The sequence below is a fragment of the Halictus rubicundus genome, chromosome 13 (genome assembly GCF_050948215.1).
Source record: "Halictus rubicundus isolate RS-2024b chromosome 13, iyHalRubi1_principal, whole genome shotgun sequence".
In the NCBI taxonomy this organism is placed as follows: domain Eukaryota; kingdom Metazoa; phylum Arthropoda; class Insecta; order Hymenoptera; family Halictidae; genus Halictus; species Halictus rubicundus.
The window spans coordinates 6,320,098-6,338,446 of NC_135161.1; the positions used below are offsets into that span (position 1 = coordinate 6,320,098).

Sequence of the window (18,349 nt, forward strand, 5' to 3'; positions counted from 1 at the left end):
AGTGCTATCGGGTAACCGGCAGTACGGAAAATACGAATTCTCGTCGAGATAGTGTTCATAATCCGCGTATAAATAATTTCGAGTTTGTATTTGTTGCGGGTACACGAAATTCCACAAGGGCGCGTCGCGAGCCGCGAGCCGCGCCGGCGTTTACCGAGGATGGGACTCGTTGTCGAAAAAGGGAGAGGACGAGAGGACAGATCTTCAATTCAGTTCGGTGTGTGGAGCAACGTGGAGAAGAATGGGCGTTCCGTCTTCGTCGTTGCTGCATCAACGTTAAACAAATCGAGGCGACAGAGAGGAAAGGGAAATTTTATTTTCCGCTAGAACCGATTCGATTGATTCTAAATGGCCGATTCTGGGAGTTGAACCGATTCGAAAAACATCCCCCCGGCGAACGATCGCAATACCCGGCGGGATCGTCGAGCAGTCAAAAGGAAACCCTTAATGTAACAGGGACATTTCGCTTGGTTTCTTTCGAATTCGCGTTAACCCTTTGAACGTTGACCGGAACGTGTCCGCGGAACGTCGACCGGAACGATCGAAGAAGAAGAAGCAGAAGTCAAGTGTGTTTCAACCGAGGATCAACATGCCTATGCCAATGCAATCGGTAAGTTTTCTTTTTTCGACAAGAAAGTTTCCTTGAACCTCCCGCACGGTGTGTTGTCTCATATTTATTTCTCTCTAACGATCTTTTACAAGCGTGCCACGAGCGAGTGTCAATTTTCTCTGGGTTACTGTTTTTCCGGGTTCCGGTACGGTCGATCCGTAACCTACTTTACAATTTCGTTTGCCATGATGCTGTTTCGAAACGAGGAAATACCGGTGTAAATTCTACATCGAATACAATGGAATGTCGTGCGTCCTATCGTGTAAACAAACACGCGAATCGTACGTTTGAACCGCAACGCGTCCACGTGCAAAACACGTTGCGTTTCGTACACCGATAGACCTGCCCTTTATCTATATATTATATATATACATATACGGTACGTATACACGTATACGTTCGTACGTGTGTAACTGCGCCCTCTGAATCGCCCTTACCCCATTATCGGCCACTCGAAATCGAGCAAGAACGTAGAAAGAAATTCGCCGTTTTTGATTTTAATGTTTACGCGAGGCTACACAGGCGATAGGACGTTGTACGGTGGGAAAAGAGAGCGTTTGTACGGTACTGTCTTCTGTTTTCGATCGACGATACAATTTTCAATACGTCGATTTACGCACATAACGCTATACCGTTTCCTCAAATGATTTTTATGAATGGTGCGAGAACACTTTTTTTGTTCCTCCCGTGGTCGATTGCAACGAAAAACATTGTAGCGATCGCAACAGAAATATAAAAATGATAACAGTGGCCACGTTATTGTGTATCGAGCATTGTATTGTTATCATTGCGTAACGTTCTTCTATAGAAAAATGATTTATGGCGTAGTCGGTGGTGTTAATGTATCGGTAGCATGTCTGCAATTTGAATTTTCTCGAAATCTCTATTGACGTGCACACGCATACGCGTATATGTGTGTTTGCGTTTGCATATGCATACGTATGTACATGTATAGTCTTGAGTTATATGTCGAGGACTTTCCTAAGGACAATCGATATCGGTGTAACCCACGCGTAATTCGATGACTCAAAGGGTTACACCGAGAAACAAATGTGTCTGCGTTAATTTTCGTGAAATTACGAACAATCGACACATTTGATTCTCCTCTCAATCATTTTTATGGAAAATTATTCCCTTCCGTGAATCGATCGAATTGCAAATAGCGATTACACGAAATTTCGAAAGTGAAGGACATTTCGAATATTCGGTAATTCCGTACGTTACCGAGGGAGGGAGAGAGAGAGAAAAGTCGGTATTAGAATGAGACGCAACGTTGAACCATAGAACGTTACAATGTATGTATTGCCAGTGGTGGGTGAAATTTAGGAACAAAGTATTCCAAAAATTATGCGAATACTCGCCACTATATACTAACCAGTCGGACTGTTAATTTTTTGTAAAATGAAATAAAATTTTCTTTTATCGAGCGTTGCGGTACAGACGTGGGCAATGAACACAAATTTTCGTCCTCCGCTATGAAATTATGAAGGACAAGGAAGTATCGATTATAGCAATTACGATGAAAAATATAATAGGGATCAATAATTGGAAGCGTAAAGTGAAATCTTATGATGGATCGGACGGAAGTTCGATTTTCACAGTTATCGGACGGGCCGATTTTGAATAATGTAAAATGGACTATTTACTATTTACAACTGGTGATTGAATTTCACCCCGGCACCGGGAGGGAGACGTCCTTAGGCGACGATCGCGTTCGAATTCGACGGCGTTGAATTCCACGAAGTTTCGAATTCCTGTTGGGTTCCCGGATGCCTTGATATCTTACTTCGACCCTGCAAAATTTTTTTTCCGAATTCCACGAACGCGCGAGCCTGGGAGTGGCGTCCTTCAGTCTCCTGTTTTCGTTGTTCTGTACCGAAAGCTCTCGGCGAGAGCACAGTCTGGTGTCGGGACTGCTCGCAGCGATGTGCTCGAGAAAATTAACAACGGTAGGTGGCCACCATCGAATTATCATATTCGCGGATCGATCATGCTCTATCAACTGATTCTGTTACATGTCGCGTCGCCGCCGCGGAGGGGAACGGCTTCGAGGTTTTTGAATTTTCTTTTTCGCCGTTTGCCGGAAACCACGCGAACCGGTTACGTTGCCATGACGGGCGAGGGTGAACGATTCGAACCGGTGGTTGTCGGACGTTTTCGTGCGGCACACGGGACTTTTCGGGATCTAAACAAGCTTCGTGCTTTATCAACGCGTATCGAATTATCGGCAATTTTTCCTGCAATTATGACGCAATCCGACTCGCGTTCCACATTTGATTACCAGTGTTTCTGGCGTTTACGGTTGTTCCCGCGTTCCGAGTTCGCGAACATAATCACATTGCATGTAGCGAACGCTTTAACGCTAAACCTACCAAGCACGAAACATATAAATGTGAAACGTCTTATAGAAGGGAGAAAATTGAATTTATTTAAACTTTGATCGATTTCTATTATGATATGTGCTTAACACTGGGTTTACGGGACCCGTCAGAATGACGGGTTCTAATATTTTTAATTTACGATTATTGAGATTGTGAAGACCCATCTACGTGGAGTTAGTCTACAAATTTATTTCTTTGGGTATGTGTTATTTAAAAAATGGCTAAAAACTTGGATAGACACATTCTTCTTATTTTTATAAAGTAATGAAAAATACTGGATTTTAGTACTCCGTAAATCTAGTGTTAAATGAAGAAGTGAATTCAGTAATTTCCTATGAAAACGTTTTTATAATTTCAATAATTGTGAAATAGAAGATCGGTCATTTTGACCGTGGTAGGTTTAGGTTTAAACAGTCGATTATTCACAATAACCGTACCACGACCGGTTTCACATTTTATTAATTACTGAAATTATAAAGATCGTATTATTAAATTGTGAAAAATCTAAATAAGTCTTGTAATATTTATAAAACAATATCCGACTAATAGTATCCGACACATTTTGTACGGTCAATGTTAGTAGCTGAGAATTGAGTTGTGATTTAGCTGCTATTTAATTGAAATTTTTTGTCGTCTCTATAATTAATGCGCGTCCATGTTGCGCAACATTGTAAAGCAAACGCGCACTGCCGTCGGTGATCAAGGGGACGAACCGATTCGGGGAAAGCGACTATTGTTGTCCAACGATGGTTTTCTAATTAATTGTTTTATTTTGTAGCTGGATTCATCGTACATGTTGGACGGTGCGAAGACAACGGATAGCAAACAGTCTCCTCATGGGTTGAAGTTGCAAACGCCCCGCGATCAGGACCATGTGCAGCAACTACAGCAGCTAGAGCAATGGGATCGCGACCGTGAACGGGAGAAGCGGAATCAGCTTTCATCGATCAGCAACTTGTTACTGGACCTGCCACCCCCGGCCAACTTCCAGGGATACTCGCAGGAGACGAACAAGAGCAACAATGTCGATGGTAAAATTCAACCCCCCCCCCCCCCGCCACCCCCCAACTCGATTTGTAAAATTTTTCACTCGCCGCTCGCTGATTGATCTTGGATATACAGTGAAGAGTAAAACTGAATCCACACTATTCGAATCAGCATAACTTTTTTAACCAGTTAGCTGTGTTTCACGAGTATACTCCGCATGAAGAAATAGCAATATTTTGTGTTACGACGAGTATACTCGTCGAAACAGCTATACGATTCATTTTCACGACTCAATTTAGGTACACATTTTTCGAAGAGGTCGCAACAGCTAACTGGTTTTAATTAGATCAAATGACTTGAGCATTTTGAGAAGTTAGAGGGATTAGTTTATTAGACGAGGTGTAAAAAATTAAAAACAGAAAAATTTGAATTGGTCGGAATCGCGAAAGAAACGGTAAAAATTCTTTTTTACACCTCTTTATCTGAGCCAGTATTAAAAATTTTTTAAATGTGTTTTATGCACACGAATAAATTTGCCATGCTGAAAATTTCACAGACATTGGTTAATTCGTTTACAAGTTATAAACTATTAAAAAGGTTAAACGATTAAATAATCGCACTTTTAATCGTTTATAACTCGTAAACGGATTATCCAAAATTTGTGAAATTTTCAGCATGGATATCATTTATTTGAGTAAATAAAACACATGTTTTAAATTCTCAATACAGGCTCAGATAAAGAAGTTGGAAAATTCAATTTTTAGTATTAATTTCGCGATTCCGACAAATTCAAATTTTTTTTCAAAAATTGTTTTCGCCCCGTCTAAGAAACTAATCCTTCTAACTTCTCAATAACATTCAAGTCATTTGATCTAATTTTAAAAAAGTTATATTGTTTCAAATAGTGTGGATTCAGTTTTGCTCTCCAGTGTATTTTCTAAATGATATATAGGGTGTCTCCACCCCCGTCGAAATAAAGGGGAAATTCCAAGCAACAACAATTTCAAATATGACATAGTAAACTGATCTTTCCAACTTCTTAAAAAAGTCCAATTTTTACAAAGTTACTAGTTTCTAAAACGTGTCCACTCAATTTTACGCCCGACTGTACATCGCGTACTTTCACCCCATTAAATTGTCCGTACAAATCACCACTGTATTGTGCACACTGGCTCACGAAAGTATTCGAACGCCTTTTAAAACAGTATAACTTTTTGTAAATTGGACCAAACGATCTGACTTTTTTTCGAGCAATTAGAAGAATTGGTTTACCGAATGACGAGCAAAAAAGATTTTGAAAAAATTGCTAGGAGTTATAAGAGCAAATAAAAAAGGAACTTTCCAAAACTTTTCTATTTGAGCCTGAAATGGAAATTCAAAATGTGCGTTTTGTAGATCTACAGTGACTCCCATTAATATTTGGACGCTTTTAAAAATCGTATATCTTTGTTAATATTTTACCATACGACTTGGATTTTTTTTAAGAAGTTAGCACAATTGGTTGCTACATAAAGTGAAAAAAATTTTTTTACAAAAATTGCAATTAGTCGAAAATTGCAGAGAAAATACTAAAAGTTGTATTTTGCAACTTTTTCATGTGGACTTGCATTGAACATTTAGAAAGTACGATTTGTAGATCTGTATGAATTATACATATTCTGAGAATTTCATAAAAATTCGTCAACGTTGCAATGAGCTCCAGATGTTTCAAAATGATCACACTTTCACCCTTAAGCTTTCATCGTTAAACGTTTGTAGCTCGTTGCAACGTTGACCGATTTAGATGAAACATTCAGAATATGTATAATTGATACAGATGTACAAAACGTACTTTTTAAATTTTTAATATAAGCCTGCATAAAAAAGTTGCAAAATACAACCATTAGTATTTTCTCTGTAATTTGCGATCCAATTGTTCCTACTTCTAAAAAAAATTGAAGTTGTATAGTCCGATATTGACAAGGTTATGCGATTTTTAAGAGCGTCCGAATATTAGTGGGAGTCACTGTATGCAAGTTACACACATACTGAAAATTTCATCGAGATCGGTTGACGCGGATAAAAACTCACCAAAAAGTCGTGAAAAACTACGATTTTCACCATTTTTATCACTAGATTGCCGGAGCGAGTCAATTTGACTCATTTACGAAAAACTTAGATAATTTAAAATAATTTATTTTAAAAGATATGTTGGTTTTTAATAGAATTATAAAGGTAGGTATCTGATCACTAGCCTGCGGATCTTTATGCAAAATAAAATTTGTATACATCAATTGCAATCTATAGGAGCTAGGCAAAAATTTATTTTGCTCATTAATCATTTTTATTCGTTAAAAATGGTATATCGACATTATTAAACTAAATTTTTTTTACTGTTTTGAGTTACACCTACTCATTTTTGTCATAAATGCATAAAATCCGCAGTCACCCTGATTATCGTACAATACTAATAATACGCCACTCGATTTCGATGAAATTTTCAGCATGTGTATAACTAACATGGATCTACAAAACGCACGTTTCAAATTTTCATCACAGGCTCAAATAAAAAAGTTGTAAAAAGTGCCATTTTTATTTTCTCATGTAATTCTCACCAATTGCAATTCTTTCAAAATCTTTTTTGCGGATAATTTGGAAAACCAATTCTTCCAACTGCTAAAAAAAGGTCAGGTCGTTTGGTCCAATTTAAAAAAAGTTATACTGTGTTAAAGGGCGTTCGAATGCTTCCTCGAGCCTGTGAATATCGGGCTCGGTTCGAACATTTCGAAAAATTTGCTATTTCGTTGGACACCCGATGGATGACTTGAAATACGTTCTGAACTCTCTCCTGCGTGGCGCGTCGCGCCTCGTCATCAGTTCGAAACTAATGAGCGAGCCCGATCGTCATTTGTCAGCGGACAATCCTCGCAGCCTCGCTCGTCTCATTTTTTCCCCCTGTGATTTTTCGAAAAATAAACGCTGACATTTTCTTTCGTTTTTTTTCGCCACCACGCCGCAGCAGACATGTCGATCACGGATCTGTTCGGATTCGGTATGCCGTGGGGCTCGTTTATGAACAACCAATCGACGACATCCGGATCGCCTGGTTTCCGGAATCATCAGCAGCAGAATCGCAGTCCAGGATCATCCTATCCACATCACCAGGTGACGTTCCCGTTCGTTTCATAAATTTATGCCGGGCCGCAAGCCTTTTCTCAAATTCCTTTAACGTTCTCATTTAGGTCAACGAGCTTTGTAATTCCCGGTCGCATTTTCCTGGAATCTGTTTCCTTCAGCCCTTCTTCTCGCACGTATACTCACACAGAGACACCACGGGCGCACACTATCTCTTTCTCTCTCGTCCTCGTGTTTCATCCCTGTGTACCCGCGGAGCTTCAGTATCAACCCTTGTGATGGCGACCAAAATTATACCTTTAATATTTAAGATCCGTTGCACAGAATGCAGACGTTCGGGTGTCCTTTTGTTGAAAGGAAATCTAGCAAGAGCGTATTTGTGCACCCGGTTGCCTACACAACGGGGTTAGTCCTTCGAGCGCGTAAAATATGATTGATATTTGTTAGCGGCAGACGGACAATGTTAATGTTTTTGTAACGGTCACGTGTCAGCCGAGAATCCCGACCGTCGAAGCAGAGGCAGCATTATGAAACGTCTGCCTGCTGCCAATGCAATAACCGGAACAATGATTATCCTCATTGGAGCGACTCCAACTGCTCCTCTCGAGGTCCCTTCTCCAGTCAGCCAGTCGCGGCTAATTTTTTTGTCACAATAGACCACCCGGCTACCGGGTGTATCGATTTTCAATATATTTGTTGCGGCGAGGGCCCAACATCAATTTATGATAGCACATGTTACGATAACGGATCGCGATACGCGCGCGTTCTGTCCCTCGATAACAGCTCCCTGAAGCTGCCACCCGACTCTCTCCTATTCTTGCGACCACGACAGGCACGTCTTTACAAATTTTCTCCGGGACAAGCGTGGCGACCGGAAATGTCGAAAAAATTGTCGGTTGCAACTGAATTTGATTTCGTGCGGATCAATGATCCACAGGATCCACGGCCGCCCGTATTTGCAATAGTTCGAACACTTTTATCGCGAGCGGAGAAGGTGCGAAAACACTGGCAAAGTAACTCGTGAGATTTGTTGCTAGAGCGACTCTCGCGAGGCGCGTGAACGCCTCCAAGATAGCGACCAACAAGTTGAACTCGCTTGCGACACTCGGAGAGCGAAACAATTTATTTATAATATTCGCAAAGAAGCGTACCCGCTTCTGCTCCCGCAAAGAATGTTGCGAGTTACTTTTGCCAGTGTGTTCGCATTTGTATAACGAACGGCGCCTCTCAACTATGCATTTTTTCAGTAGAATAATCGGCACCGATTCCCCGCGTGTCACTAGTGGGAGGACAGCATGCGAAAGCCGCGGCTTATCGACCAGACGGTTTAATGGACGTTTTATCAGGCTCTTCTCGACGCCTTTAACGCTATTACCCTCACCATTTGCTGGATGCATCTGTACATAAAGGACCGGCGGTACATCGGGACGCGCGTGTTAGAAGCGACGTGTAATGCGTTCGACAAAATAAATTACGCATAGCGGACCACGTTACTGCGACCCGGATTCCAGGATGGCCAAAGAATTTACAAGCCCGAGCCAAACGGCTCTATCACTCGGCCCCCCCTCACTTTTCTCGCTGTCCTCTCAATCCCCCTTTTTTCGTTCAGCGCACGACGGCCTACGACCTCTCCCTGTGAACTTGTAATCGCGCTCTGTGTTAGTTTCCACCGCCCCGCCCTACCCCTCACTCTTTATTTTGTAACATTTTCTTGGACACGGTCCAACTACAGTGTTGCGAGTTTCATGGAAAGAAACTCTCTGAAAAGATCCCTGGATCATGTCGCCGAATAAATTCGACCTGTCCCTCCCGCGGGAAACTTGCAATCGGATGAGACACACCGATCCTACTTTTATTCCATTCCGAGTTTACACGAGGTGATCCTAAATGACTTGGAATTAATAATCTTGGATTTGTGTTGACGCAGTGCGAGGACAGGAACAGTATCTACTCGAACTCATCGATGTTGGACGTCCCAAGTTCACCGAGCTCCCTCACCACACCTGGCAGCCCCAGCACCACAAGCAGCCTTTATTCGAACCCCTACTCGTACACCTCTACGAATAACAATAACAATAATCAGACGACAACGTCACCGACAAGTCGAGGATCTATGCAGCAAATGGGTTCCCCGACATCACCCATTCATTCCCCCTTCTACGGAAGACCCATTCGTGGATCTACACCCTACAGGTACCTTTGACAACACTTTAATTTAACACTATTCCTACCGACACTTCACGTATACCTGTTCCTACCGCGACCGGTCAAATGACCGGTCTTTAGCACAACTTATATTTTTTAATAATGAAGATAATAGCCAATTTGACAGTATAAAAATATAGTTTCTCTTATTTAGGAGTATATAATGTACATTTTATTCGTTTTCACCGCATAATATTTCGTTTACTATACCCTGTTGGGCCTGATGTTCCCCTAAAAATATTATGAATAGGTGCTCTTCCAGGATTAGACCCTTCTTTTACTTCTTGCCAAACAGTTCCGTTTGCAGCAATTTCGATTACCTCTTTCTCATTCTCACTATCGGAACTAACTAAAAATCTCCTTCTCTTTCGTCCTCTGCGTACGTTCGAAACATTCTCTTCGTCCTCATCGGTGTTCGAGTCGGTCTCAAATAGATCATAATTTTCCGCTTTGTCATTTTCAATATCAACAATTTCCTGATCATCTTCGGTACACTCTTCATCAATATTATTTATTTTCTCTAATAATAAATTTACACTCTTCGAACGTCTTGACGTTTTGGGAATGATATTCAAGGGATAAAATAAAAACTAAAATATAAAAATGTAAATCAAGATGGATAAAAAATGAACAAAAGATAAAATGTGAAACTTACTACGAAGTATTGTTGGTTCGTTCACTTTTTTGAAAATGACACTTATAACACGCAATACAATATAGAATAAAAGTAGAATAGTAATAGAATAAAAATACAAAATAGTAAAAGACTGCCGAATATGCTCCTTGTAACTTTCACGTTTTGATGCTCTCTGTTCAGGTCACAAGACTTTACTGATTTGAATTCGTGAGAAGCCGTCCAGGCATCCCCTTCGGCTATGATTTTATTTATTTTACAGTCATAGTAAATAAGACGGTGTAAGAAAATCCGAGGTTCTGGACCACTTCGGATACCAATCAGGCAAATAAACACTATCTGTAAATACAACTGTAAACTAATCTTCAAGGAAGGCTAGTTTTGAAATTGAGTCTTTGAAAGAATACTATTACAAAAAGATATAAATCGTTCTACCGGTCAAATGACCGGTCGTGGTAGGTAAGACAGACTACAAATTTTTCTCAGAAAATAAACAATAAAAAAAGAAGTGAATATTGAAAAATGTATTATAGGCATATTTTAGGAAAAGTCGTGAAGTTTAAAGGCGATTCAATTACGTTGTATATAGGAAATTCTAATCGAAATTTTAAAAACGGTCATTTGACCGGTCGCGGTAGGAATAGTGTTAATTATAAATTGTACAGCGAAAATAAATATTAATCGTTCCTTTTTTTTTTCGATTTCCAGCGACTGTGGCAGCCCAACGTTCGAGTACACTCATGTGATGGGATGCAACGGTTCAAGATCAAATTCACCAGCGGATTCGGAAACCAGTGGCGTAAGCAGCATGGATGGTTCTCTGTCTGACATAATGGTAGTCCTTTGTCAAATCAGACCATCACACGTATCTTAATGTTTCGCACCGTAGAATTACGTTGGCGACAGTCTAATTGGAACGAAATCATTTTTCGCAGAACTGTTTGTCGTTGAACTCGTCCTCCCAGGGATACTACTCTCAATCCCTCGGCTCGCTGATGTCGCCGGAAGTCGATCTATACGGGAGCAACAGAGCAGCCGCGTTGCAGCGAATGGCCGTGAAAAAATACCATCCTCATCTGCACGGACACAACCGCGGCGGGCACAATTGCGGCTCGAGTCAAAACGCCGAGTTTCTAAACACCCCCCACGAGAAGAATTGTTGCTTCTCCGGGAATCACATGACTGGATTGCGTCATGCACCGGTCAACATTTTAGACCCGCACTTCTCGTTGGAGCGAGTAGCGCGATTTCATCGAAGCGCTGCTGGTACGTGTAACAAAGGAATAAATAATTCAGTAAATAAGGTGTACGTTGATCGTGTTGGAAATCTGTAGATACTGTTTCAGCATTGTGCGAGCCTACGTGCACCTGGAGGGGCCTATTGCCTCAACGCAATCAGAAGCACACCGGCTACTCGTCGAAAGTATTTCTTGGGGGTGTACCATGGGACATCACGGAGTCTCTCTTGATCGGGACTTTCAAGCAGTTTGGACAAATACGCGTAGAATGGCCAGGAAAGGATCAATCCGCGGCGCAGCCTAAAGGATACGTATACATAATATTCGAGTCCGAGAAACAGGTAACGGAAAAACGCTCTTTTCAAGTCCTAAGAAATACATCTTTGCATCTCTAACGTGAAATTGTTCCTTTGCAGGTGCGAACCCTGTTGCAATGTTGTACACACGATTTTACCAACGGCAGCAGTTGGTATTACAAGGTATCGTCGAAACGAATGAAGGCAAAGCAGGTATGTTGCAGGTATTACTTTATGTACAGTGTTTACTCGATACATGTCCAAAACACGGGTCCAGCCAGGGACATATATCGGTCAGGCGATACTATTTTGATCCACGCCGAACGTAGAAAAGGACAGCGAAGTGGGGATAGTTCTGGGACTTTTATCGGCTAGGGATTTGGGACATATATAGAGTAAACACTGTATTTCACTTGCGATACTTGGCGGCCGTTCTACAATCGTTTCAACGTAGGTGCAAGTGATACCTTGGGCCCTCGAAGACAGTAACTATGTGAAATCCTCATCGCAGAAGCTTGACCCCCATAAAACAGTATTCGTTGGCGCACTTCACGGCATGCTAACTGCTAGCGGTCTAGCAAAAATTATGGACGACTTGTTCCGCGGAGTTATTTATGCAGGTATCGATCATCGCGTGACCATTCATTCTTTCACAAGATACTACTAAATCTGTTTGTTGATCTTTAGGTATTGATACTGACAAACACAAGTATCCAATAGGATCTGGACGCGTTACGTTTAACACGAAACATTCGTACATGAAGGCTGTCTCGACGGCATTTATCGAGATAAAAACTGCGAGATTTACAAAGAAGGTTGGTACTGTTCTAGTTAAAATATTGAAAATTTTGTCAGGATATTTGAATAACGGCTGTCTTCAACAGGTACAAGTCGATCCGTATCTTGAAGACTCCATGTGCTCTGAATGCTCGGTGCAGCAAGGACCTTATTTCTGTCGTGATGCGGTAAGAAAAAGAAACTATATTTACTATTTAGTTCTATTTAATCCGTTCAGATTGGAAATAGTCTTCCGTTTGTATTATGGTACGATGTTTGCTTGAACAATCGATTTAAAATTTCAAGATGTGCTTCCGGTACTTCTGTCGCATTTGCTGGCAATGGCAACACTCGATGGAAACAATGTGGCATCACATGCCATTGATGCGTAACTCGAAGACAAATCATGTGGTCGGATTGTCGCCTCATATGAACTCCTCCGGTTCCCGTGGATTCAACAATCACAATTTTTAAGTACAGTTTACCCCAAGTTTTCTTGTTCGCGATATCATCACACTTCACACACATTCTTTTTCTTTTTTTGACTATTTGCTTTCGCACGGACGTCGCGCTAGCTGACTCACTGACAGGGTGCAAACTTAGTTTTTATCGCTGGGCTGCAACCAGCTGGTTTGACGATATATACACAGCCGAGAAATACCGTATACACCAGCTGATCGGCAAAAAAAGATGCAAACAATTTGTTTATTATTGTTATTATCGTACACGTCCGCGGTACAAAGACTAATTGAAATGATTCCGAGAGAAAGAGAGAGAGAGAGAGAGAGAGAGAGAGAGAGAGAGAGAGAGAGAGAGAGAGAGAGAAAGGATAGAAAAGAAAAGAAAATTACGTTTCTTGAAAAGTTCCTATTTACGAACAACGCGCGATCATCGCCTATGTTCAACGAGAACGACACTTTTATTTGGTGCATTTACTTAGGAGAACTGGTTCTCTTGTTGATCATTTTATTGCGAATAATGAAATCGTGCCATTGAACAACAACGAACGTTCGGCACACAATGTGGCAACATATGCGGCAGTCAGACGTGAAAAACAAACGAGTGTGCATTTACATTGAATTCTCAATATGGGCTCAATTGTGGCTTTTATAGTGACAATAATTTTTATGCGATACAAACTGGGGGAAGCCACTCGACTGTTACGATGAAAGATCGATAGAGAAAAAAAAAAGGAAACAACAAGTGCTGATGTTCGATGGCGTTCAGACGTAAATTCGTAAAAAAATACAACTTGCCGCTATAACGATACTTCGGCGAACATGTTACGCTTAACCGTGAATTATGCGAGGATATTAGATTATTGTAGTATTCGAAGCAAACCGGGGGGAATTTAAATCGTGTTCGATTTATTATTATTTTTCGCGGTGAACGCGTTTTCATTTTGTAGAACAGGTGTGTGTGCGTGCGCGGAGATGACTTTTCATCGAGTTCTAACAAACCAAGATTCCCCCTTTGCGAGACGTTATTCTATTCCGGCGTTCGTCGGCGATACTGCCCATCGTTGTAGTTTTATGTTAAATAGTACAATGTAAGAGTATTGCCAAAAATGAAGTGGCCACACTGTAATCATACTTTATATTCTTAGTCGAAGAAAGCGTGAAACTTTCGTTTACAGGGACTGTTTAACTGTTGACGAAATGGAGTAGTACATGGTCTACGATTCTGGAGCGGATTGTAGTGAATTGATTCTGTTTTTATTTTTTGTTACGATATTAAGTTATGTATTTTCTTTCAACAAGATTTTCGTGGTCTTCTCATCGCGTTTCTGATGTTTTGATATCATTTTGTTGAGTGAATTAAAAGTCACATTTTTGCAGATAGACTTGTATTGTCGTTTCTCCCTTTATTTTCTTCTCTGTTCTCATGATTTTGTTCCTTTTAATGTTCGGAAGAATGATTGTTTCTCCAGACGAACCTTCCAACCCCTAGATTTCAAACCTCCTAGCCTTACTCTGAATGTGTGCCTGTGCAAAGTACTAATCATTCAATGTAATTACATCCTGACAAATTGATAGGTGCACGATATAATATATATATATCACGAATTCGGATCATTTGGTAATCTGGTGTTATCGCTGATTTCAGGGCTCGACTATGTGTAGTTTCATTGTCTGTAGATCCATCGAAATTTTAGTACTTCGTTTTTCCAAAAGTAATAATTCATTACGCGTATTTAGAATAGGGCCTACCTATTTTACCATAATCAAATAGCTATTAGAGTATAAGTTATTACTACTACTGGTAAATGTTCCAAAGGAGAAATTGTTATATAGAATTAAGGTTTACGATTGAGGATGCATATAATCAACTGCAGACATTAATCTGCTACTACACCGGTGGTCTCGTCAAATTATAAAAGACGGAGAAAGAACTTATCATGTTTCTGAGACATTAAAATTTAGCTTGATTCGAGAAAGTGGAACAAACAAATAATAATATATCGCGTTACATCAAATGCAATGAACAAGTAATACGGTTATTATATGTATAAGAAACAAATACTAACATCAAGTGCTTTAATACCAAACATACAAAATACCAACACACGTATATATACATATATATTAAAAATATATATATATATATAAATATATTCTATGAAGGCTTGAAATGTATCCATAATGTTTTTAGTCAACGAAAGGGAAACGAAATCGGTTTGCTATATGTCTGAGAATGATTCTAAAATAGAAAAAAAGACGACAACTCTCTTAGACCAAAAAAAAAAAAAATGAAAAAAAATTGAACGAATCAACGGCGAATAATGAATCGACCGAAATTTTAAAAAATGCTCTTTTATCGGAACTGTCTTGTTTACAAACTTTTAATGAGTCGTGCCTTTTAATGTAATCTCCATAGATTTTATTCGAATGTGGTAAACACAAATTATTTTTAAAATCATTGATAAACCATGCGATACAGGGTGATCTACTATTAAAGTGAAACAAGACTGCTACTGGGTACGCATAACGTCAAGCTTTCTTAAAACTTTTAAGAGATTTAACCGATCGCGAGGCAATGATCACATCGCCGCCATAGGTAGCAAAGATATTTTTTTTATGTTAATACGGAAGTGCCTCCTATTCTTTCACTTTTTATTGAATAATAAAACCTAAGTCTATCATTTACAAATAATAAACACTAATAACGAAGAAGGAAGACGTAATATATATGTAATAATTCGAATATTAGTATATGTATATCCGATTACACGCATCAGGCGTGAGATCGAGTAGGCTTGACCCTTGTAACAATAATTTATATTGCTTTAGCTTTCCTTCCTATTACATATATCCTTGTTGAAGCATACTTTGTAACACGAAACTAATATATGAAAAATAATAAATTGTTCTTTATTATGTTAACAAGACTGTATTGCTTTTGGAATGTATAAAATTATATACTTTACAGTGTATGAAATACGAAGACTGATGATTTTCTTTCAACTTTTACAATATATTTCTTCCTTTACAACTACTGTACAACACCCGTGCAAAAGTGGAAGACCGTATTTACAAAATATCAATAAGAATCGTTTCTAGGTTGTAGCATTTTTATAAAGAATACTTATGTTACGAATACTTTTGCCTGTTTGCCAGTTTGCTTAGAGCTTGATAAAGGCCAATTAAAGATGACATAGTTCCAAGTGCTCCGACTTGCCAAGTTTTGAACCGTCCTCCCCAAAGTACGCCAGCTGGCAGATAATTCACTGCGTAACTGATATCTAGTATCAGTCGAAAGCTGGTTAATAATTCGTTGTTTCTTTGCTTGTCGATGACATGGTGTATTTTTCGGTCGTTCAGCTTCTTCAATTTTCTTACGGATCTGTAAAAACATTGGCAAATTTTAGAAAATAATAATTGATTTTCCAATTTCTTGAACTTACTTTATCAATGACAAATGTAGAGAAATGATCCAAAACCATGTGGAAGCATTATCCCATTTGTCAATATCGATATTATTAATTAGTTTGTGCTCGGCTGCCCAAGAAATGTGCTCCACCGGGCCAAATAGTATGTCCACTCCGATTTGCAACAACTCTGCCAATCTCAACAACCAATCTGGCTCCTGTTACATACGAAATTTACATGCCTCTAGAAAAACAGTACAAATCTGTACATACTGTTAACGACTGATGGTGAAACAAAACATAAATTATAAATATCGAATGTACCTTCTTTCCCCAGCCGTAGGTCATAGCATAATAAATTGTTGGTATATCATCGAGTAATCTTAACGTTACTCTGCAACCACTTAATTGACTGCTAAGCGTTTTAAACTTTGCCTCAGTTTCCTTCGAAGCTGTACCTAACGTGGCCAACTTAGCCATGTAAGAAAGTGTCCTCAAGAATTTGTCCCTGCCAGGGTAAGTTTCTAAATATTCTGCTAGCAATTGCATATCCATTTCGAACTTTACAATTCTAATTTATCTACAACTTATAAATTTATATTTATCTTAACCAAAAATATTGTATGAAAAGTTCTTTAAAAAAGAGCACAAACGCAAGACACAGACACCTACCACAGATGCAACTAAATAAATTATTAACATAATCATGTAGCCATATATATGTACGTCATCTGCTTATGTATTCAGTGTTTCATATAGATGTCATTTGATGTAAATACGTGTCGTGATTTCGTCTGTCAAATAGAAAAAGTGGGTTAGGAGATGATTTTCTTAAAGACGCACCATGCGCAGAAACCGGGAACAAAATCACAGATTCTCCCGGAAGTATTTTCATTGCATGACATTTGAATTTACAAGTAACACATCGAGAAACAAATAAAATTTCATTTTTTTACTTTACATTCAACAGAAAATTCATAAAAGCATGCCTGCGCCATCTAGAGGTACATTCGAACACCAATTCGCTAGTAGCTTGGACCTTCCGCCACAAGATGGCGCGACCCACAAATTCAATCATCGAAAATAGTCCGCGGTTTAGTAGCGTGATTAGTCCTCGGTGGTTCGTGTCGAGATCCATGTGCCTGCTAAACTGTCCACGTAAATATGTATTAAACTTTCCACGGTGTACGATATTTTCGTATTTTCTTTCTACCGAACCGCGTGAACGTTATTAATCTCGTGCGTGCAATTAAAATCCTACGGGGAAATATTTCCGTTCGTCGCGTCAAAATGTGACGGTCGGTGTTGCATTCGAATCAACAACGCAGAACTCCTGTAGGAAGGAAAGCTAGCAAACGGTAACACAAGCATTAATGAAAATCGTTTTTGCTATTACTATTCCCCGAAGGTTATTGTTTACTGCAGGGGGGGATCGCATAAAATATGTAACAATGGTTCGGGGTTCGAGCATGTAAACAATTTTCGGGTTCTCGTATCGGAGCGGTGGTTTCCCCTCTATAGGCAGCGCGCAGGTCCGCGGCGCATCTCGCGGAAGTGGTGGGGGTAGCTGGCTCATCTCTGGCGTCGTATTCGTTCACTGTTGTGTGTCGCTTTCGAGCAACGTGATCAGTGGTTCGTGGACGTGATGACGTCAGACTTGGAGGCACAGGCACAAGCCGTGAGCGCGTTTAAAGCAGCCGAGTAGGGCGTGAAAGTGTGTGATTCGTGCCGCTCCGTGTTCCCTCCGTGTGGTTCTCTATAACCAAAAATCCCTCATCCCCCTCAGGAATATGTGCAAATAGCAGCGTCTCTCGTGTCCTTCGTGCCGTGATATACGGGATAATTATGTTCGGTGCTGTTCCAACGTGATTGATAGTGAAAAGGGATACCATGTTCCGCTGCATTCCGATGTTTAAAGGGTGTAACAGGCAGGTGGAATACATTGACAAGCGTCACTGTTCACTGACGAGCATCCCCGATGATATTTTACGATACTCGAGAACCTTGGAGGAGCTCCTGTTGGACGCGAATCACATCAGCGATCTGCCCGAGGTAAGCGAATACCGCTACATGCCAACTTTCCGTCTTACGGGCCCGTCCGTTCGTATTCTCTTCTTTCTTTCTTTCTTTCTTTCTTCCTTTCCTTTTACCTTCTCTCATTCCCCTCCCATGGTACATATACACCGTGTCTCTTTCTTCCGCTCCCTCGTTCTTTCTCGCTCTCCTCCTCTTTCTATTG

The 18,349-nt window shown here is 40.1% G+C and overlaps 3 protein-coding genes across 7 annotated transcripts in view; 2 read left to right on the forward strand and 1 right to left on the reverse strand.

Moving 5' to 3' along the window:
* Positions 1-122: 122 nt before the first annotated feature.
* On the forward strand, positions 123-14,079 carry Orb (polyadenylation element binding protein orb). Of its 5 annotated transcripts, none has more exons than XM_076799369.1 (12): positions 123-610; positions 3,770-4,022; positions 6,977-7,122; positions 9,020-9,285; positions 10,640-10,766; positions 10,867-11,197; positions 11,266-11,510; positions 11,586-11,678; positions 11,920-12,085; positions 12,153-12,280; positions 12,350-12,430; positions 12,549-14,079. In XM_076799369.1, the coding sequence occupies exons 1-12, from the start codon at positions 590-592 to the stop codon at positions 12,714-12,716; spliced, it is 2,025 nt and encodes a 674-aa protein (XP_076655484.1). In that variant the 5' UTR covers positions 123-589; the 3' UTR covers positions 12,717-14,079. The 5 variants fall into 5 exon arrangements, with proteins under 5 accessions (XP_076655484.1, XP_076655485.1, XP_076655487.1 ...); XM_076799370.1 differs by lacking the exon at positions 123-610 and adding an exon at positions 2,388-2,559 and having other exon boundaries at positions 6,980-7,122; XM_076799372.1 differs by lacking the exon at positions 123-610 and adding an exon at positions 2,389-2,559 and having other exon boundaries at positions 10,640-10,730.
* Positions 12,770-17,085, reverse strand: Pex11c (peroxisomal biogenesis factor 11c). The gene is made up of 4 exons (XM_076799376.1): positions 16,783-17,085; positions 16,435-16,696; positions 16,147-16,328; positions 12,770-16,085 (listed from the first exon to the last, which is right to left on the reverse strand). The coding sequence occupies exons 2-4, from the start codon at positions 16,663-16,665 to the stop codon at positions 15,833-15,835; spliced, it is 666 nt and encodes a 221-aa protein (XP_076655491.1). The 5' UTR covers positions 16,666-16,696; positions 16,783-17,085; the 3' UTR covers positions 12,770-15,832.
* Positions 17,086-17,245: 160 nt separating this feature from the next.
* The window catches only part of Scrib (scribble planar cell polarity protein), an 82,350-nt gene continuing 81,246 nt past the window's right edge, over positions 17,246-18,349 (forward strand). The window contains exon 1 of the mRNA XM_076799364.1: positions 17,246-18,162. Coding sequence (XP_076655479.1) covers positions 18,001-18,162 — 162 coding nt within the window. The 5' untranslated portion in view covers positions 17,246-18,000. The remainder of the gene's footprint in view (positions 18,163-18,349) is intronic.

Coding starts and splice junctions, on each gene's coding strand:
- Orb (XM_076799368.1), top strand. CDS start 2,536: ATGTGCTCGAGAAAATTAACAACG. Junction 2,560..3,769: donor GCTCGAGAAAATTAACAACG/GTAGGTGGCCAC, acceptor TTTATTTTGTAG/CTGGATTCATCGTACATGTT. Junction 11,511..11,585: donor TATTCGAGTCCGAGAAACAG/GTAACGGAAAAA, acceptor GTTCCTTTGCAG/GTGCGAACCCTGTTGCAATG.
- Pex11c (XM_076799376.1), bottom strand. CDS start 16,665: ATGGATATGCAATTGCTAGCAGAATATTTAGAAACTTACCCTGGCAGG. Junction 16,329..16,434: donor CCTACGGCTGGGGAAAGAAG/GTACATTCGATA, acceptor CGTATGTAACAG/GAGCCAGATTGGTTGTTGAG. Junction 16,086..16,146: donor CTACATTTGTCATTGATAAA/GTAAGTTCAAGA, acceptor ATGTTTTTACAG/ATCCGTAAGAAAATTGAAGA.